Here is a 22829-nt window from a genome sequence, read left to right on the forward strand (position 1 = left end):
AGAGTCATACCCAGTGTACACTTGGAACCCCAACAATCAAGAAGCAGAACTTTCCCCCTTCAGAATCAGATACTGATACTGTAATTTGCCTTCTTTCCTCCCATTCCTGTTCTTTACGGTGAATCACCTACACTTTCAGACTACTTTCTAAATGTCAATCAGTTCTGTACTTTGATTAATTCCAGGATACAAAATGCATGTGAAAATAGACTTCATAAAGGTAAACAGCTCTCTCCTCAAGTCTAGCTTAGACTAGCTTGAACCCATATTAGCTTCTGAACCTGGGCCCCACCCCATTTCATTGCTTTGCCCTCAGCTTCTAATGAAACATTAACCCTTCTGACTCAGCAACTGAATTCTGGAGAAATCCAGGCAGGGACCTTTGATTTCTAATGACAGCCTGTGCTGACAGTTCATGGATGTCTTTAGCCCTCAAACCCCTGCCCAAATCTGGCTTGGTCTGTGTTTTGTTCTCTAGTCTTGGCTTAATTTAGCTAATCTCCAGAGTCTTCAGTTGTCTAACCATCTAATTCTCCTTTCCAGGAATCCCAAAATCTGTCTCTCTCCCTCTCTCTCTCTCTCTCATCTTCTCCCTGGCATCTAGTCTCCAATTTCTTCTATTCTCACAGCTAGGATTCTTTTGTGAATGAGAGAGAAATCTAACTTACTTAAGAAAATCTTAACTTAACTTAAGAAAATCTAACTGGCTTAAGAAAAAAAAAAAAAAAGAGGAGGGGAGGGAATTTTTTGACCCGCACAACTGAAAAGTCCAGCAAAGTTTCTAATTCCACCTGTGGCTACATCCAGATATTCAAACAATGTCATCAGAAAGCATATCTCGTCTTCTCTTAATTCGGCTTTCATTTATGTTAGCTTTATTTTCAGTAGACCCTTCTCTCGTGGTGGTCCCCAAACTCCAAAGTTTATACTGTCAAAACTCTTCAACCTCAGCACAAAGTACTTTCTTATACCCAAGAGTTCCAACAACATAAGTCCTAGGATTGAGTCTTTTGGGGCCAACTCACGTCATATTCTCATGCAGAAATCAATCCCTCTGACCAGGAAGATGGAAATCCCTAAATGCCCAGGTCTGCATCACAGGCTTGTCCCTCGAGCCTAGAAGATGCAATCATTTCCACCTCGATCACGTGCAACAAAAAAAAGTCAAGGCAACGCTATCAGAGGAAAGTGGAATGGAATCAGACAGGTCAAACCTATAGGCATCCACCATGACCCATCCAGACCCTTTACCTAAAGGAAACCTCCAGACCCCTTGACGTGGGACCCAAGGCCCACTGTGACCTCACTCTGCCTTCCTCTCCTGCCTCACTTGTCCTGCCTCTCCCTTTCACTGACACACTCTTTGTTCCAGAAGTACGACTCGCAGTTTTTCCTAAATGCCTGCCTTGTTTTCACTCTTTGGAACCTTTGCTTGGCTGGCTCCCTAGAATTCACCTCTTGACTGATACCTTTCCTCACTCCTCAGGCCGAGTTGGTGCTCCTCTGATATCTTTCCACCGCACCTTTGCTTACCTATTTTTTTTAATTTAACAAATATTTAATGCATTCATACTGTGTGAATACTGTCCGTGCACTAGAAAGCTAGTCAGCGATGAATAAAACAAAAGCCTACACTTGGATGGCAGAGACAGACAGTGAGCATCACACAGACAAATACATCACACACAATGAACATCACACACACAAACACACGCATGCCAGGTAACAAAAAATTGCTATAAAGAAAAAAACAGTGGGTCTTGAATGCAGATACTGTATCTTCCATCTTTGGAGTTCCAATGCCTGTCACAGAGCATAGCACTAATTGGGCACTTAAAAGTCTTTTAAAATAATAAGTAAACTAATTAATTACAAAACCAAAGGCATGACCTTAGAATTCATGTAAAATTGGGACCTTTTTTCCCATTATACTCCTATTATTACAAAAACAAAATTTTTAAGCTTTTCCCAAAATAAGAACTGTTAGGTAGCTTTCAAAATTAAATAATATATATAATAAATATTTTCTAATGAAAGGCATTTATTCTAATTAGGGACAGTCAGTGGTACAATAATGGGTGATATTAATATAATGCTTTCAACCTATGTTGATACTTTAAGTGGCCCTAATGTATCTTTTCCCAGAAGTTCCTTTCTCCTGAAATCTCTGTATTAGAATCCAAGCTGATTGATAACACCACACTGCCCATGGTTCATAATCGTCTCCAATCCTTAGAAATGCTGTGTTGATTGTCTTCGGAAACCCTGGCTAATGCAGTAAGAAGATTCTGCCTGATGAGATGCAATAACAAGGACTTACCCACTTAGGTGTAGAACCTACAAGCCCCAGGATGTTCACACACAATGGACATTACACATTCTGAGTATCTCCTTTACAACCATGTGAAAAACCATTATTACTCTGGCCAAAATCACTCTTTCCTTTACCTGAGAGCAAAACATTGCTGATGACATCTTAAATGAGTATTTTAAGGGGTTTTACTGAAGATGCATCTGGAAAATGGCCCCTATTTGCATCCTTCAGAATTGAATGAATTTGCTGGTTATAATGCATGTTATATTTAACTGTAAAAAAAGGACTCATCTTAAATATTGGAACTCCCTAAGCAATCAGTGAGTGTTTGGCTCAGGAATAAAATGCCCGTTTGTATAAAATAGCTTCTACTTTCTTGTTTCCATCATTCTCTTCTCAAAGCCCCCTAAGTTCCCACTAACATCAATTTAAGAAGTCACTCTCCAGCCACATGTTGTGTATCTCTCAGGCTTGAACTGCACATATTTGTAATTAATTCTCAGTTGCCTGGAAGTAACTACTCTATGGATTTTCCATCTGCCACAACTAAAGGCCAAGTACACCAGAACGAACTAGGACCCTTGGAATGTGTGTGTGAAATGCAGACTAGGAAGACCTTTCTCTAGAAAAAATGAGCTCAAACTTGGATTTTTAACAAGCTTCCTAATTGACTTGGATGCACAATAATGTCCGAGAACCACTACCCTAAAGATTTTAGCCACTCAGGGATCTTCAGCCATCAAAACTCAAACAGAGCCCAACAGATGACTCTAAATCTGAGTTTCTCATTCAGACATTTACTCAGTCTCCTTGGGACTATCTCAGACTCTGTTCTGGAAAAGCAAGGGGGATAGAAAGTGATGAACAGCAGCAGAGAAAAAGCAGCTGCCCTCCTGGCGCTTACATTTCAGTTGAGGTTACTGAAAAATGTATAAATAAATATGTGATATAATGGCAGATGATACTCACTGCGAAGAAAATGATGACAAGCTAGCCAGGTAACAGTTCTCACAAGAGTGTTTTGGGAGAGAGGAAGAGTAAGTGAAAGTGGCCTGAGGACTTAGGAGCATCAGGGGACAGCCAACAAGAGGCCAGACTGGCTGGAAAAGAGAGTTCAAGGAGCAGAGTGGTAGGAGATAAGGACAGAGGTGTCTGCAGGAGCCAAATCACATAGTGCTTTGTGGATTTGGATGAGAAAATTGGATTTTATTTCATGGCTTAGAAAGTTGCTAGATTTAAACAGAAGACATGGTCTGTTTTACATTTAAAAGGGATCACTCCAGCTATTATGTAGAGAAAAGACCACAGGGTAGCATTCCTGGAAAAAGGAAGATAAATTATGCTGCCAGGGATGTTTGTGGGGAGAAGCCATCAAATTCAGGATGCATTTAAAAGCGGAGCCATTACGACCTGCTCATACATTGGATGAGAGAAATGACGGGGAACAAGGAATACAGGATAAATTTAGCAGCTGAGAAACATTCTGGAAAATTTGCCAATTGTTTCATTTGATCTGCATCTTTTTCCTTCTCTGTTCCCTGAATTATATTATATGAGATTTGTTTAGGTTTATGTAGGTTTGTACCTAACCTTCAGTTGCTTCTTGAAATGATGAAGTTTCCACTTCTGCCATGAGCTGTCAGAACATGCAAAGAGATATGCAAACCATCTCTAGCAAAACTCCCATCCCCCAGCCTCCAGCCCCCCTATTTAAAAAAAGAAAAAAAAGTTGTAGGAATTTGACGCCAGGGGACGGGAGTTTCATGGCCCTGGTGAGAGCTGATGATGGACAGTGACATCACAAATTCAGTGTATGAGCCAAATGGGCAGATGGAAGACGTGTGGTTCCACACTGCAGGGAATGCAGCCGAGCGCTCTGGACAGTTTCGTTCAGCAGACTGCAGGCTTCTGGAGGGTAGCCCATGCTTCAGCCAGCACCCCTTCACTTGGCTTCCTGCTCTGTAGGACTTAGGAGCATCAAGGGATGAGCCACTCAGTAACGGGAATCTAACTGAATTGGCTAACAGTAAGGAAATCACTTTATGTTTGCAAAGTAGATTGAGCCCAGAGGTATTTCTTAACAGGGCTTTAAAAGTGCCACTGAAAACAACATTATATTTTATCCCAATTACACTGAAATGAGTTCTGCTATATTTATATACTGAAAATATCCAGAACAGATCAGTTTGGTGAGTGGCAACATTTTTCACAGCCTAAGGCATTCTTTGGGGACATTGGGGGCAGAGAGAAGGAGCGGGTGAATGAGATGGGAGGGTTGGGAAAAGGTTCAATCCAGGTTAGAAAGTGAATGTGTAAATTCACCTAGGATTTCTACTGAGGGAAGACATGCAGCCAGCACGTCAGTGTTTCCAGAGCTTTAGTCACCCTCATGATTTTCACCATCCCTTTTGCACCAGTCAAGGTTCTCCAGAGAAATGGAGCCAATAGAAACAGAACCAACATACAGGCAAAAAAGATACTTATTTTAAGGAATTGGCTCACTCGATTGTCGAGAACTGAAATCTGCAGAGTGAGCAGAAACTCAGGCGGGATTTCTGTGCTACAGTCTTGAGGCAGAAATTCTTCTTCGCCAGGAAACTTCAGTTTTTGCTCTTAAGACTTCAAAGTGATAGGATCAGGCCACCCAGGTCATCAAGTAGAATCTTCTCTACGTACAGTAGCTGATTGAAAATATCAATCACAACTACAAAATATTTTCACAGCAACATCTAGACAAGTCAAGTTGACACATAAAATTAACCATCATGCCCTTTTACCTCCTGCCTATCTATCTATATTTCATTCATCCGTTCATTCAATAGATATTTATTGAATGTTCCTATATGCCAAGCACTTTTCTCAACTCTGGAGACATAGTGAATAAAACAAAGTCCCTGCTTTCCTGGAGTGACATCCTAGTGGGAAATTCTGGGGAGGAGCAAGTTGGACAAGAAGAGAGAGGACCAAGGGTTCTGCTCTGGCCGGTTTAAGATTGAGATGCCTTTAAACATTCATGTACAGGCTGTCCTGTAGTCAGGACAGTTAAAAAAAAAAAGGAAATGTGAATTAACTTAAATGTTTCACTCATTATAATGAAATATGAGGATGAACGTAATGTTAAGAAAAACGTGCACAAAGTCATCAAGTTAGTGTGCTAGTTAGATTTTTCTAAATACATTAAAAGCGATGTATATAGCTGTTTTGTTTTCTTCATAATGCTACTCCATTTTTAAAAACCAATTTTATGGGAAAAAAAGCATATTACTTGTTTATTTTATAAGAATGTATAAGCACCAGCAGTTCTAGAACCATACCTCCTTTGTTCACTGCTATCTCCCTAGGACTGTTGTGTCCTCAGAATTTAAAAGCAAGATATTGTGATTGATAAGCACTGCGCTGCAGGCAAGAGGGAGAGGGTTGACCAGCCAGGAGCTGTCTCTCCCCATCTCTGGCTTTTATGCAGTGAAATTCCAGGTTTTCCTTTATATGTGAGCACTCCAAGATTTGCCTGTAGTCAGGAAAATATTCAGGAGGGACCTTCAGGAGGGAAAATGAGAGACAGACTCAGCAGGCAAGGAGAAGGTGGATCTCATGTGATCACAAGTGAGCACATTTCAAAAAGTCTGCTAGAAGGAGCACCGAGTTGGAAAGAGGTCACAGTATTTGTCCAGCAAAACATTTAGAACCAACAGGAGATGGGGGCAATCACAGGGTTTGGAGAATCACAGGAGAATATAAGACTAAGGGGCTTTATTAGTTGAGATCTTTGAAATTTGAAAACGTGGGACCTAATGTCCTGTTGCTCGTGGAGGGGCTGATTTCTCCATCGTTGTCTGGAACAGTGCCTGATGCAAAGTAGGCTCTCGATAAACACTTAGTGAGGAAATGAGTGAGGGAATGAATGAACTGTTAACACTTTAACATTTATCCATTGTGCACCTAAAATTACTTCATATAGCCCATAAATATACCTGTCTAATAGGGAGTGTGGGGAGGATGAAGGATTAGCAAACCTCTGGGGCTGCAGATCTAAAACCACATTCTCTGCTTCCCTTTATTAGACATCTTGCACTTTGATCGTCTATCTGAAGGGAAGAGAGAGGCTCATTTGTTGCCCCCTCACCGAAGTCTTAATAATAATTATATTCATTTTCTCTAAACTTAGGCTCAGTGACACTCTAAACTTAAAAGAATCAGTGCTGGTTTGACGATTATGTGGTTAATATAATAAAGCCATTGCCCTCAGTATTAGACAGACTTACCTCCCCAATCACTGGAACCCCGAACAACTGCAAGCCTTACCCCCCAAAGCAGCAGGTTCAAAGCACAGCCCTGTGGATTGCACCTTCTCTGGAAGCAGATCAGAGGGAGACAAGATTCTAGAAGGCACGAAGCCACGTATGCCTGCCTCCTTCCAAATGTACCCATGAGATAGGTCAGTGGGGAGCAGTGAAAGAGGAGAAAGGGAAAAGAAGCCAGAAGTGTTCCTTCCATGGCTTGTCTCCTGGGGATTGGAGTGGGAAGTCCCTTCCTTTATGGCAGCAGGAAGGGTGGGGAGCGATATCTCACTGAACAATTATTACAACATTAGCAACTCTTTAGGAAATCTGTTAGTCCATGTCTGCCCTAGAAATCCAGTGTGTTGGCATCTTCATTTGCCTCATTTCCTTCTGTCTTAAGGTTTAAAAATCTTCAGTGTCTGGATCGTGCCCAACTCAGATGTCGGTATTTCCTTACTAACTTGGGCAGTGGTTGACCATTGAAGATGCTGAAGCAATGCCCAGTGTGGCTCCTTGCTGCTTTTGAAGACGTGAATAGACAATGGTCACTTTTCCCATGAATAGTATTTTGGGGAAGCTGTGCCCACTATGGATATAAGGATCCCTTGGGGGTCTTTATATGGTTGAGGTGAAGGGAAAGCCACTCTTCTCCAAAGGGCAGGGGTTAAGGCAAAGCCAACCAGAAACTTGCTGGTGTCAGCAGTGATGTGGCTACCACACACCCACCTCACCAGGCAGCAAAAACTTGGAGGGTGGAGGATAAAATTTCATACCTCTAAAGAAATACTTATGCGCACCATCATACACACACTCACCTACACACACACAAACACAAATGCGCACACACACACTCTGTAACACCAGCCTTTAGGATAAGTTTTGGACCATATAGGAGAAAGAATGGAGATGAGCAATAACTGTGACACAGCACTCCTTATTTTTCCAAGCAGAGAACATGGTAATGTTGATTTAGCAATAGTAGTGAAATCAGCTTTCATGGGCAGCTGCAGGACCGGATTCATTATTTTATATGTCAAGCCACTTAAAATTATGATTTCTAGCTCAGTGGCAGAATATTTGGGGGGATTTCCACAAACTTATAAACCTTATGCAATTTATAAGTACCTTTGAGTCTGCGCTAACAGTAAGCAAAATATCTTGATAAAATGTATCTTGTTTGTCATGACTTCTGTTTAATGAGGAGCATCTGTATGCTTCACTGGCTGATTCTAAATTCTAGTAACTTGTTTACTTTAGAGGGATTTCATAATGCTGTAACTTAATGTTGCATACAGTGCCAATCAAGTGATCCCGTCTTGCAAGTATTTTTTGCTAGTATGCTGTGTCTTCTGCCTGGAATATTCTCCATAATCGAACTCTGTCAATAATTAGAAACAAACTCTTGAGATTACCTAGTGAAAACCTTTCATTTATGGATGAGGAAACTGAGTAATAATAAAACTAGGATAAGAACACTGTTTTCATCTCCCAGTCCTTTATTCTGTCCTCTACCCGTCCTTTAAGACTCAATACAAGCCCAACCTCCTCATGAAACCTTCCATGAACCCCAATGATTTCTCACTTTTATGAACCGCTAATCCTGGTCTATCCTGTACCATTTAGCATTTGGTTAAAAATTCTTGTCACTTCCAATATTACGTCTTACTCTTGTTCTAAGGAGATTATTAGCTCAAGGACAAAAGTCCATGTTTGATGATTCTCTTGACTGTTCCACAGTGCGTAGCAAAATCACATGCACCACCTTATCTTCTGATGTCCTTGTCCCTTCTCTAACAAATCCAGGGCTTTGTTCCTTGTCACTTCAGCCCTGCCATTCTCTCTAGTAACATAAATTTCCATATACATGACTTTTTCGACCATAGGTTTACACTACATTATATAAAAATATATATACATGTCCTTGACACCTAGCACTATAGCTGGCACATAGTAAGCAGTCAATAGAGGTTTGTTGAAAGAGAGATTTCTTGAGGTTACTATAACCAAGGAAGGTAGGCAGGTACACAGAGGAAGAAGCATTTAAATTGAGCCTTGAAGAAAACATATTGATGAATTTGCAATGAGGAGGAAAAAATGATATTTGAGACAGAGAGTATCCTATGTTTGAATTCTAAATTGGGTACTTACTATTGGTTTGATTTTAGGCAATTTACTTAACCTATCTGAGCCTCAGTTTCCCCATCTTCTGAACTAGGATAACATTATATATTTCATAGTGTGATGAAAAATGACTGAGACAATTACACAGCAGGATTCAACACATAGTAATTACTACTAATAATAACAAAATAAATAATAACTCCTTGAATAAAGAAACCAATAAGCATGCTGAGTGAGGGCAAAGTGAGCAGCCCAGTTAGACCAGAGCAAAATCCTTCACAGAGGGAAGCGGTGATAGGTGAGAATGGAGGGAGAGATAGAAGCCAGATTCAGCCACCACTTCTCTCTCTAGTCAGCTTGAATCTTAAAGCCATCAACTGCATCACTAACTTCACTGCAGGTTGTGTTGATGGCCGAGGGGTATGAAATGGTTCATTCTCAGTAAAAAATCTCAGAAGCTTTGAAATAGACAAGACATGGGTTGGCACTTACTGGGGTGTAAACTTGAGGCAGATTGTTGTTGTAAGTATTAAACAAGAAATATATATGAAGCATCTACCGTAATACTAGGCACATGGTGGACACTCAATAAATCTTAGCTATCTCAGCTGTGATGGATGTACCACTGTTACCAGAGAGTAGGTTCTTGTTTCACACAGGGAGGAATTCAAGAGAGAGCCATAGTGAAGTGAAAATGAGTTTATTTAGAGAGATACACATTCCATAGACAATGCGGTTTGTCTTGAAGGGAGAGCAACTCCAGAGCACGGGGTCATCTAAGAAAGTGAGAGCCACCCTGGGGTGAGCGGGTGGTTAGTTTTTATGGGCTGGGTAATTTCACGTGCTAGCAAGTGGGAGGATTATTCCAACTATTTTAAGGATAGGGGCAGGGATCTCCTGGAATTGGGTTACCACCAACTTTACCTTTTAGGTTAGCCTGAGAATTGTCATGGCACCTGTGAGTGTGTCATTTAGCACACTAGTGTATTACAATGAGCGTATAAGCAGGCTGAAGGTATATTGGAAGTCACATCTTCCACCATTTTGGGCCTACTTGGTTCTAACCACTCTGTGTTGTAGCCTCAACGGCTATGTCATTCTTTTAATGGTTGTGCCCTACCTCCTTCCTTCCTGTCTCACCACCATCACATCTCACTCTCTATACTTTTCTTTCTCTGTTTGTCTTTGCCTCTTTCTATGCTTTTCTCTCTTTCTTCCTCACCAGGTCCTTTGCTTACCTACCCAAACCTTGGTCTTTCCATAAGTGTTCACTGAGGTCAATGTCATCTGAAAGTATTTAAAGAGCACCTACAATAAGTCAGGCACTGTGCTAATAACTCTAAATTTAAACACAGCTGCCTGGACTGCCCTTGGAAGTACTTCAGACTCATGTGCATGAATGAGCCATATCCCCTCCAGATAAATCAGTTTGCAAAGTACATCAGCTTGAAGTTAAAGCCACATTGTAGGCCAAAGGTACTCACGATTCCTGTAGTTCCAGAAGTGTATGTGTGGGCATAGCATAGAGAAAAGCCAGGGAGCCCGGGAGACGTATCACTGGAATGGTAGGAAGTAACAGTGAACAATGGTGGAGACACAAAACTAAAGTATAATCAGGCATATCGTTTCAACCCGTGAATCCATCCCACTTCTGGCAATTTAGCTGGAGGAAATAATTATGGATATGCATAAAGATTCAGCTAAAAAATATTCTTTGCAGGTTTGTTTATTTAATAGTACAAAAGTAAAGCAATCCTTAACATCCAAAGATAGACTGATTCAATTATGGTTTATCCATGTCAGCTATGATACATAATGCCACAGAAGAATATTTATTAACATGGAAAGGTGACCAGACTATACTACTAACTACAAAAGCAGATTGCAAAGCAAAATACACTAGGTGAGCCTGTGTTTGTAAGTATATATGAATAGAAAAAAAGAGAGGTGGGTTAGCAAGATGTTAAAAATAATGGACTCCGAAGGTGAATTTATGAATTTTTACTATTTATTTTTTGTTTCCTGATTGCTTCCAGTTTTAAATGTTTCCATGTATCACTTTTGTGTATACATATATATGGCATTTTTTCATATACATATGGCATCTTTTCTTGTTACAAAACATATGTTTACACATAATGTATATATACATGTGGATTCAGTAAATGGTAGTTATTAATAACAAAAATTATACATTTCATATATTTATATATAACATGTAAGTATTATATATAATAACTATATATTGTATATTCTTATGCGAGCTCACAGAAAACACCATAACACGCATGTGTGCACACACGCACGCATATGTACTCGTGTTCTGTGAGTGGTGATAAATGATGGATGGATGAATGAATGGATATATTAGATTAGACAGATAATAAATGGCCGGTAGATTAGATGATGGGTTAGATAGATCGTAGATAAACAGTAGATTAGATTGATTGATTATATGATGGACTAGATAAATAGATTGTAGACAGAGATGACTGACAGACAGATGCATACATAGATACACAGATAGATGTTAGATTGATAGGTAGATAGAGTCTCCGTGTCCGGGAGGCACGCAGAGCCAGACGTCTAGCGAGACAGTGTGTAACGAGCCTCACGCCGTATCATCAGTTACAAGTTTAGGAAAACGGGCGAATGTCCTGGCAGTTGTGCCTGAGCCTGTCTTTCCTCCGTCAGGTCGACGCCCACGGCAACATTCTCCTCAGCACCCTGGAAATCAGGAACGAGACAAGCGGCTCGGAAGTGCTCACGGGCGTGAGCGACGCCAAGGCCACCATGTACTCCTACGACAGCGCCAGCATCCAGTACCGCAAGCCGCTGAGCAGCCGCGAGGCATACGGGCGCGCGCTGGACCGGCACGGCGCGCACAGCAAGGGGCGCATCCGCCGGCGCGCCTCGCAGCTCAAAGTCAAGATCCCCGACTTGACTGATGTGAATTCCATAGACAAGTGGTCCCGAATGTTTTTCCCCATCACCTTTTCTCTTTTTAACGTCGTCTATTGGCTTTACTATGTACACTAAGGTCTGTCCCAAGGGTTGGTAAACAATTTCTGTCCTCTTCTCTTGGTTTTTAACCCCACAGGTCCCCAGCAGCGATACTGCTGTGATTCTTCGAGGTAAGAGATTCAGCCATCCAATTGGTTTTAGGTCTTGCATATCAATTTTATTACTGCACCATGTTTACTTCAAAAAAAAAAAAAAAAGCTCTATTTTTTTTCAGTCTACTGTGGTCCAGGTTATTGGCTCTTTCAGAGCTCTGTTAATTGCCATGTTTACAAACCCACACACGCAAAGAGAGAAATTAGATAGGTAGATCTTTAGCAGTCCTGATTGTCCTGGATTTTACTGATTATTTTTTAAACGAAAATGGACCTCGCTTTCTGTGTGCACTGCTTCCTGGTAAACTGTAACAATCTCATGCTGCCAAAAAACAACACAATTTCCAGGATCTCAGAAGAAAAAACAAAGCCATTGATAAGTTACAGATTTCCAGGAAGAAGGGAAAACAAAAAGGAGCCTAGAAGAGGAAGACAGACTTCCCTCCACCCTCAAGTTGCCCCAGGTCCATCATAGAAGGGGGTCCCAGCTCCGCGGAGAAAGAGAGGGAGGCTGGCGTGTGCTGATCCAGGTTATGCAAATGCAATCTGTCATCTTCACCGGCCCCTCGCCCCCCACCCCATGAAGCTGGATATTTTGAAAAACGCTTCTTACTCAGACTTCCAGGCAGATTTAATATCAACGTTAGAATCCAATCTAGTAGCCATTGGGAACATTTTACTTTCCTTACTGAGAATAGAGTATTTGGGGGACAATGAACATTTTTTTTTTTTTGTAACAGACTATTTCAAATGAGCAGCCCTGATTCATGTCCTTAGCCTGGACGCACTTGACTCTGTGCCATGAAGCCATGGCATCATATTGCTTGAGTTCCTCCTTCCGAGAGATGGAGAGAAAGGGGGCTGGGGGAAGTGGGCTTTGCAGAAGCAGGGGGTAAGAAATTTTTGCTTGAGAAAAATATTGCCCTTTCCATGAAGAAGGCAAGATTTATGTACTGTTGAAAGGGTGCCTGGGCAGTGACCCGAACTGCCAAATCTTCAATCAAATAGTATATATTTCTTAGCCTTCCAGAGAGCAGTTATCTAATGGGGACGGGCCAGTTGCACAGCGCTAGTTCCTGGGCTAGCACTTCCCGCCTCTGCTCTCTGAGCTCTGCGTTCCAAAATGCGAAATGAACACTTCGGGAGATGCACCTATACCCATTTGATGTCATTCTCCATCGAGGCCAAATTTTGAGAGAAAATCTTCAAAGGAGCAAAACCACAGATAACAACATCACTGAGTCTTCATTTACAGCAGCCCCTAAAGTATAGAGTCTTGTCTGCAGTCAGTACTGCCTCTGCCTTATCTCTGCTGATGGATTACTTTGGTCATCCTAGAAGGAGCATCCCTCAGTAGCTCAACACACGACTCTACACATATCCAACCAACTACAGTTGAGACTCATCTCATCTTTTTTTCATTGAAGCCTCATTACTACTTTTTTTGTTCAGCCTGCCTGTATAAGAATTCTGTACATTCATTTGCAAGGTTGAGTGAAATCCAAAGCTGACCAACCAGTCATGAAGGCAATTTGGAACCCGATCTATGGATGTGATGTAAGAGCTCAGTTCGTAATAGGGATGACTGCCTCATTTGATGATCTGGATTTCTCCCTAAGGCTGTGATGAGGGTCTGTGTTCACAGTGGCATCAGCTGCTAGAAATGATCCTCTTAATTGAAAAGAGAGGGTTGATTTCCTACTGTTAAACCCAAGGAGAGAGAGTTACAAGATATTATTTTAGAAAGCAAGAGGAAAAGAGAACCCCAAAAGAAACAAATGGTTACGCAATAGATAATGTATGTTAGTAAGAATATAAAAATTCTGCTTTACCTGGAAAAATCATCTCAGTAGTTTCATGAGAAATTAGTTGAGTATGGGGACCAAATTTTCCTTTAGGCTTTCAGTTGTATAATCATAGTTCCCTTCAAGGAACTCTCCAGTCTCTAGGGGTGGAGTGATCCACTGTGAAATTCTGATTCGTTGGTTCCTTGGCAGGGTGAGATGCTTTTCCATTGTAAAATGCCCAAAGAGAGTGGAATGTGGCCATACCAGTGACCTTCAGGTTAATATTCCCAATGCCCACCCAGGAATCACTGTGTAGCCATTTATTTTAAACACTGGAAAGGCAATTTTGGGCAGATACCTAGGAGGAATCATTTTGATGTCCAAGCTCTTTAAAAAGTTTCTAAGGATGAAGTTCTAAATCAGAAATGAAGTATCTGTAATCTATGTTCCCGAGCAAAACAATTTTTCTTTATTTACCTGTTTAGATCATTCTTGGAAAATATTGAGTAATTTATATCTTTATTATTATTTGGCATTAAAAGTCTGAAGAATTTGATGCTTGTGGTTTTGGATGTAAAGCATCACTGAAGAAAAAAAAATACTTTGAACTCTTATATCAACCTTCATAAACTGTAAAACTAGTAAACCTGGCACGAAATGGTGTTGCTGTGGGCCCTCCGGGATATAGATGGTCACAACCAGCATTACACAAATCCGATTAAACAGCTCTGATTTTAGAGGCAAGAGCAGCCAGAAAAATGGAAACGTTGATGTATTTCTAGTTAATGACCTTTGTCCCCACTTCCTTCTTCTGACACCTAGCCAAATCTTCCTCTCCTTGGCCCCCACCCACTCTCCTTCCAGGCTGAACAGCACATAGAAAAAAGTCCTTCCTTCTCTGCCTCTCTATCTTGTCTTGCCCAAAACGACATACATAAAACATAAACGTCATTAGGCATCCTTCAGGGCCCTCAAACTGCTCCCCACTCCTGAAAGATTCAGATCATTACATTATAGAGGGGTTACTACTGAACTATCATTGAGTTCTTTGTTTTGTTTTGCTTTGTTTGGTTTTAGCCATGAAAATAGCCATAATCTGCATTTGAAGGGGCAGCAGACACTGAAAATTGCAGGGACATATTCTCTTATGCCACACTCACGTCCAAGCGACCCCGTGTTCACAGTTTGGAAACTGTGATGTAAATTGTGTGGTAGACTTACCCTGTGTAGACCCAGCAGAAATCCCATCATTCATTTGACAGTGATGACCACACATGCATTCCTACCACTCATGCTCCTTGACTTAAAGTATCAGGCGTGACACTTGCATTATTACACTTACCAGCTTTGTGAGGCAAAGACCCAGGTAAAGACACATTTGGGGCTTGAATCCTCCAGGATTGTTGCCTCCAACCTCTCCATTGCCAAATAGAAACAGCAGACTGGTGGCTGATTCTGCTGATTAAATGATACGTGTTTGCATATATACCATCTTTATTGTGCATTTCAACCAATGAAGGACCTTGAAAATGCAAAGAGAAAATGTGGTGCAGAGAATAAAGTTTGGTTTATGGATCTAAGGATAGGCTTTCCTTAAACAAGCATTATGTACAATACACAGAAATGTTGACAAAATCCCATCTTTCTTAAATCAATGACTCCTTTATAAATACTCATTAGAAAGAGCTCAATCACAATTTGCCAAGTTAAATAAACAGACAAAAAATATATATTTCTGATGCTAGAAGGAAAAAAAGCTCCAAAATTTGTTCTGTGGACAATTTTGAATAGTATTTTACAAAGGGTGATATGCCACAGTTTTTTTTCCCTCAGCAAAATGTAATCATATATTTATCCCAGGAGGGAGGGTAGAGTAATGTGCAAGTATTTGTTCCCGTTGGTTCAATCGGCAGTTACTGGGATGAGGAATACAGAGAAACAAACAAAAACATCTGTTGCTTGAAAGCAAATAGTCAACACGGAGGTAAAGTTGCTAATGGAATGTAGAATATTATGTAAACTTCCTTGTAAATTCTGTACATAGTTCATTGAACTGTTCCCTGTTGCGTGGTGGTCCTCAGCTTTGGGAGGATGTTTGAAAAAATCTGAGCATTGTAAATACTGTAAGCTTACAAGGCACTTGCTTTTATTCATGAAGTGAACTGACCAGTGATTTGGGCCCAAACCAGAATCATTTTTAGCTCTTGCTCTTTCTCTGCCATTTTCTGTGCGCAGTCGTGTAATTCTGCCAGATGTCTGTGATCACTGCCTCATGCCCCAACCCCACTGAAAGGGAATGGAGCTGCCAAGAAGGCTTCACACCTGTGGGGCTCGGGAGCAGCACACCCCCAGAGACAGGAACCCCATAGTGAGCTGCTCCTGGAACAGTGCCGTGAAAAGTAGACGTGTTCTTATCAGCCATTCATGCCTATTCATATACTCAGATACCGAATTACCCATGCTGTTGAAGGGGTCAGGAATGGAAGTGATGGTCAAAAGCCACAGGTAATCCAAAGCTTTATTTGCACCAATAGCTTTAGCTTCTATCTTCTTTCTTTCTACAAGGTTTCCCAAAACTGTTAATAGGAACAGAAATGGACAGATGGGTTTGACCAGGGTAAACAGTCAAATGTGCAAATGATGGGAAGGAAAAAAGAAAGAGATAGCAAATGACATTAGTAACACCAACTGGGTGATTCATGCCTGAAAGATCCAGAAGTAACCATGTCACTGTTTTTGAAAGGGAAAAAGAAATATTGGTATAAACGGACTGGGTATTAAAACAAGTGCTTTTCAACCGGGGGCCCAGGATATGTTCCATATGTGCTAGTTATACTTAAAAGAGGATCTGGCCATTAAATGTTCTCAAATATATTTCTCCCAAGTCCTGGTATTCTTGAAAGAGTCTTCAGAATGGTGGCATCTTATGCCATAAGATGTGTTTCCATGCAAACTGGCAGTCCCAGAGAAGGTGATGGTGTCTCCAGAAATTCTGATATCCAAGCAAGCAGGGACATAGATTGGTTTCTTGGCAATATTTGAGAGTGAACCATGTCTTTCCTGGAGATAAGAACTTAGTAAGGCAGGGCTTTTGTTGCCAGCATTTTAAGTGCCAGGAGAGTGCAGGGAGCCATTATTGTGAGACATCTGGGTTCCAAAATGTGCCAACTAGGGCCCACCATCAACTGAATAAGAAAAAAATGCCCTATTGGAACTAGTCAGGTCAATTTCTAGGTCCAGGACACATTGTGCTTTTACTTAAATCCTGCTTTTTCTACATAACTGAAATCAACTAAACTGACAGAAAACTTAATCGTCAGAGGCTGCCATTTCACAAGCAAACATTTGAAAGGAAATCCTTTTCAATAGAAGAATTGCAAACCAGAAAATGCTAAGTTCCTGGGAGGAGACGTGTAAAGAGCTTTGAGTTTGCTTTTACTTCTCCAAAGCGAGAATTTCCTTATTCAAACCGAAGAGGTCTAACCGTTGTGGGTTTTGTTTGGTTTTTCTTAATTTAAAAAGTTCTCGGTCCATCAAGGGACCGGAAACCATTCCTGATCGGCCGGTAGGTACTTTGCATGTCCTGGAGCAACCAGCACTCATCACCAAGGCTTCAGTAGGAATTCAGTGGAGGAAAAGGAGGTATCTTTCTGAACCAGTTAGGAAAGAAAACCATTCTCATGAACAGCTCTACCTACATTTTCTGTCCTGAAGACAGTGGGAAAATAAATCCATAAAAGAGAAGCAAATAATATTATGCATCTGCCTTAGGCACACAGGGTCACAGATTCACTAGCTTAGAACAGCCCCATCTGGAAGCCAAAAGATGAAAAAGAGCAATCAGTGTTGCTGTCTGGCCCCTATTTCTCCCTGGGTTTCCTTTGCAAGAGAAACAGGAAGGGGAAACATTTTCCAATGTAATTTTTTTACAGGTGAAAACTACTAAAATATGGTATGTTTGTGCATTTTGCAAGCTTGGCAATAGATTACTTCTCTTGTGTTCTCTCCTTCCCAGCACCACATACTGTCCTGCCTCATGCCTTAACCCAGTGAAATCAATTCATTAATTTTTCCTCTTTCCCATTTCTAAACCTCGTAAGTGGTCTTGCCCATGAATAGCTGAAAGCTTAAGCTTCTTTGGACTCATACTGTGTATCTTCAATTGAATCCACAAAAACAATAAATTCTACTAATTTCCCCAAAGTCCTACTCTTTTGCCTCTAAAAGACCTTTAGAGATAGCTTGTGTAATCACAGTAGCCTCCTCTGAACTGCTTTGGGTTTATTTTTCTTTTCTGCTTTTCTGTCCCTTATATAAAGAGTATACATGTTTATCTAAACCTTCTCTCTCCCCACTTAATTCAAAATGAAGTGGAAATAAAAAGCATTACCTCAAATCTAGGAAAATTACACTATCCACACCAAAGTTTGATGATAAGACCATCTCCTGACATTATAACTGTTACGTGGTGAATTCACACCGTATCGATTCTTTTTCATCAAACTCATTCATTCATATGTTTCTTCCATCTTGACTGGACACCATTTAAAAACCTATTATTATTCCTCCCAGAACGGCTTATCATTGACATGGCACACCACTAGTTACAGACTCTCCTCTAGGAACTTGACCCACTTCATCCTCTCTGGCTCTTACTCCTATTACAAATTTCCACTTCCATGAATTACTCTACCTATCCCTGCTCAACCTTCTAGTAGACATTAAATATAGTTAATAATTGGACAGGTCACAAGGCAAACTGTCCAAATTGCCCCTATAACATATATAACATATAGAAAATCTTCCTCCAAACAACATTTCCATATATAGAGAAAAGAAAGTTCTCTAAATATATTCCAAGCAATGGGCAGCCTAAACTTACACAGTTAACTATAAATGAGCTGCATGGTATGAAGAAGGAAATTATAGTGGACAGAAGACACCTTGGAATTAGGTTCTCATGACCTGGCCTTTATGCTGTCACTGCCACTGCGCAGTTGTGTGACTTTGGACATAGCACCAGATGACCTCCAAGTTCCCTTCCAGAACGGAATTTCAAAGGGCATTTTAGAGATGTCCATTTGTATAGGAGGTTACCAGAAAGATACAGGAGTCCTGTGGTCTCTGTTAACATGGCCCCACAAATTTAGTAATATTCGTTGTTGCATGACTTTGGGAGTAAGCCAACTGGTATAAAGTGAACTGAATTCAAAGCTTCTTTATATCCCTTTAAAAAATATATATAGAATGCACAATTAGATTTTCAGACAAGTAGCAAAAATTTATTTTATGATTTTAGTAATGGTCTACACTGCAATATTTCCCTTTAAGAACATTGGAGAGTCTCAGATAACATAAATCAACATGGGCTCCAGTTTTATCTCTGGAAGATGTGGATGGCTTAGACCACCCTCTCTGACTCAGTCAGGAATGGCCATGAAATGCTCCCCCTGAGTAGAAAAGCCAACTTTTAGCAGCCTCCCAGCAGAAATGCTGTTACAGTGCCCTTCAATGTTCCTTCCCATCCTAGACGCCATCACTGTCCTGTGTCTGGGAAGGGCAAGAGCAGACAGAGTTGAGCTCTCAGGCAAGAAGCAGCCTCCCATCTAGCTGGAAAAGATTCCAGGCCTTTAGAACCTCTGTTATCCACTCTCCTTGCCCCCCTTCTCCCACCTCCCCCCCATCCCTACTCAACCAGTTAAATCTGCCAAATGTTTTAGGCACAGCCATGATAAAACTGGAAGTTTACTTATTAAATGGCTGCCCAATGCCTGGGGGTAAAAAGAGGGGTGGAGAATGGTTTGAGGGTAGATATCCAATGGAGACTGTCACACTTTGGTTTCAGGCATTGGAAAACACTTTCCTACACATGATTTCATGATTTGACCTTCACTACAATGCTGTGAAGTTATGATGACAATACCACTATCTGGAAATAGAGGCTCCAATAGGTTAAATGATTTATCCAAGATCTGATAACTGGTTATTGTGGTGTTAGTATTCGATCCCACTTTTCCTTGGCTCCAAAGGCAAAGCTTTTTCCTCTCCATGACACTTCCTGGATTTAATCTTTTTACCTTGATGATTCAGGTTTTGAGTAGTCCAAAGATGCATGCAGAGTAGCAGGCAAGAGAGTAATTTCCTCTCTAGACAGCTAGATACTATGGCCAGTGAACATTCTTACTCTTGGTTTTTTGTTGTTTTTTTTTTTTTTTAACTTTTCTGCCATCCTTCACCCATCCCCCGCACAAAAGTCTTTCATTATCCTCTTGAGCTAATTATGGGACCTCATAATTCGCAAACCAAGAGGCTATGGGAAATATTAATAAGTTAACATTAACACCTTGGAGACCGTGTCTTGGCTCACTATGAATCATTTATTCATGAATTCATGATTGACCTCAGTCTTCTCCATCATTCATGCTCACTTTATTTCTCATTATTCCTTTTACTCAGCTTCAAGCAAGCTCACCCTCAAGCTTTCCCTACCCTCCCACTGCCACAGCCACCTGTCAGCCCCAAGTTCTCACTGCTGTGCTTGAAGTTTTACATTTTATCCCACTGCCCATATCTTCCTCCTCCTAGACCCTCCCTCATGCTGGAGTATGAATCAGGCCAACATTGTCCAAAAAGCCATTGCGAGCAGCCTGCTGTCATTCTGTTCACTCACCCTCTCCCCCACTCCCTTAACTAACTCTCATGGCCATTTTGTCCAATAATATTATTTCATTTGTGTTGTTTTCTAGTAATGTTGCAAATAGATGTTCTGCCTTCCTAAATAAAGTGTTAGGTCCTTAAAGGTAAATGCCCCATTTTCTGATTCTTTTGTATTGCCCCAAACATCTGTTATACTGTCCATGGTAGAGAGTCTGCTCATGCTGATTAAATAGCTGATGCTGGTAAACTTAGCTATGGAGAAACACATTTCCATAACGGACGTGACTTCAGGTTCACAGACATTACCTGGTGAGGCAGGTGTCCCCCACACCCTCCCCCAAGTTATTTTAGTCCCAGAGAGCCTATGTCTACAACCTCGAAATGGATAAAATATGCAAAGTCACAGTTGAACCCAGGTTAGGGTCTGTGCCAACTGGTCATTGAGATTTTTTTCCATTGCTTATAACTGAACAAACTGAATCCTAAAACCATCATTCTAGATTCTGCCAGTCTAGCAGAGTTGGACTTTCCACGTTAATTACTACTACTTATGGAAAAAGGAAACTTTTTATTTAAAGTTTCATTTTTTCCCTCATTTACCCAAGTTTGCCTTATTAAAAGCTTTTGAATTTAGGTTCTACGGGGTGTTAACTCTTGAAGCTGGGACTACACTTCATAACTGGAACACTCCAAACTGTTCTAAGAGAATCCTCCCAGAGAATATTGCACACCAAATTTCACGTATCCCAAGAATTAAATAGAATGTGTAGAACTATCTAAGGAGGATGGACAGTTCTTGACGTCGGCCACCGTCCCTCGAGACCACATGAGACAGACGTACAGAGAAACACCTTTCCTGACCCCTCCTTTCAATTGTCAATTTCCTGCTCTCCTGTTATGTATATTATTTCCATATTTGCATAAAAGATATCATTTGCAAGCCTTACCTCAGAGTGGCAACCAGCCGCCCCAGTTTTACTAGATGACATATTTTTCTACTTGATATTTCCCCAAGTACACTGAATCACAGTGTATCTGCTTTTCCTTTTTTTTTTTTTTTTAATTTCATGAGAATCCATTTCCTACATCTTTTTGAAATACTCACTGGATAAAGCTTGAAATATTTTCTATTTTGCAATGATGCCCCTGAGACATTTGAGGGGGCACCCTCTTGATTATTCTAACACACTGCAGTGTCATGGAAAACAGAATTACATATACAAGTGATAGTTCATATACAGAACATCCACTACTCTTCTAAGTATGGAATCCTCATGATTAGATATGCATCTGTTCATCCACTGTGTTGCTCAGCTCCTTACTTAGAGAGGGCCAATAACCCTCTTGGTAAAAGCTACCATGTGGTATCATTACAAAGACAAGATTGCATGAGGCTTTTGGAAATTCCAAATGATATAAATGTTTACAAGGACCAACTTTTTTTTTCTTTTGACATCTTTAAATAAGCTTTTTATTTTTGACCACCAGGCAGCAGTTTGTGACATTGTGATGGGAACCTAATGGTTAATGTGAAATAATGTTGTCGTGTCACTTAAAGGGTTAATGGAGATGTAAACTGGAAACTTTAATACTGTATAAAAAATATAAATAAAACTGTTTTTGAGAGAAACTCATCTGGGTTAGGGTGGCTTGCTTGAAAAATTCTCTTGGCTCTCCATCATCTCTGAATAATTTATTTCACTCCTCTGACTTTATTCAAGGAGACTCAACCTGAGGCAAAGATCTTTATACAGTGATTCAGGAGTTTCAGGAAAGCAGGACTCATTAGGCTAAAGAAAGGGGAAATTACTAGCCTGCCAGCAATGGAACACCTCTTTGGCTACCACCTTACCTAAAATTTGAATCTAAAAAGTAGCTGAACTTTCCAAACCAGTCTCCTGCTATCCGAATTCATGGCACCCTGTACTATATACCTGGATCTTTCAATGGCAGGAGCTTCCATTGCCTCTTAAAATCCGTTATGCTAAACTCACCAAATATGTTATAAGATATTTAATGTTTTCTTCCTTGTATTTTTTTTAATCTCCACTAATCAATTTGCTGAATTGTCTATTTACTCTCCTACTAAACATGAATTAGCTAATTCATATCCCAAGTGGTATTATTACACAGATCTTGTACATAAAATAATCCCTTTCTCCTTCTTTATTTTTCAGCAGGGAGAACTCTTTAATTGCCAAGATACATAAATTACAATATTTTAGCTTTCTTCGCTCCTTTGACATAAGCATTTGCTTTCTCGCATAAGCAGATAATGCTTTTGTATACCTACCAGACCACTAAACAGCTCAAAGGCGAGAATGAGTATTTTTGGAAACTTATAGAAATTTTAATGAGATGGGTTTAACAAATGCAAAGAAAGAAAAGGTAGACTCCTTACTTTTATAATTCCAGTTTCTATTTTGTATCAATATATGCTGCATTTTCTGATTGAAACTGCTGTTCTAATGAAACTTGTGGTTCTCTGTAGTTGATTTTTACATTTGAAATCAAACTTTCATAAAGTGTGCATGATTTGTACCCTTTCTGTTAG

General features: G+C 40.5%; 1 protein-coding gene across 1 annotated transcript in view; it reads left to right on the forward strand.

Moving 5' to 3' along the window:
• GABRB1 (gamma-aminobutyric acid type A receptor subunit beta1) overlaps positions 1-18813 on the forward strand; it is a 333351-nt gene extending 314538 nt beyond the window's left edge. Inside the window, exon 9 of the mRNA XM_032496919.1 lies at positions 11410-18813. Coding sequence (XP_032352810.1) covers positions 11410-11754 — 345 coding nt within the window. The 3' untranslated portion in view covers positions 11755-18813. The remainder of the gene's footprint in view (positions 1-11409) is intronic.
• The last annotated feature ends 4016 nt before the right edge of the window (positions 18814-22829 follow it).

This window comes from Camelus ferus, chromosome 2 (genome assembly GCF_009834535.1).
Source record: "Camelus ferus isolate YT-003-E chromosome 2, BCGSAC_Cfer_1.0, whole genome shotgun sequence".
Lineage (NCBI taxonomy): Eukaryota > Metazoa > Chordata > Mammalia > Artiodactyla > Camelidae > Camelus > Camelus ferus.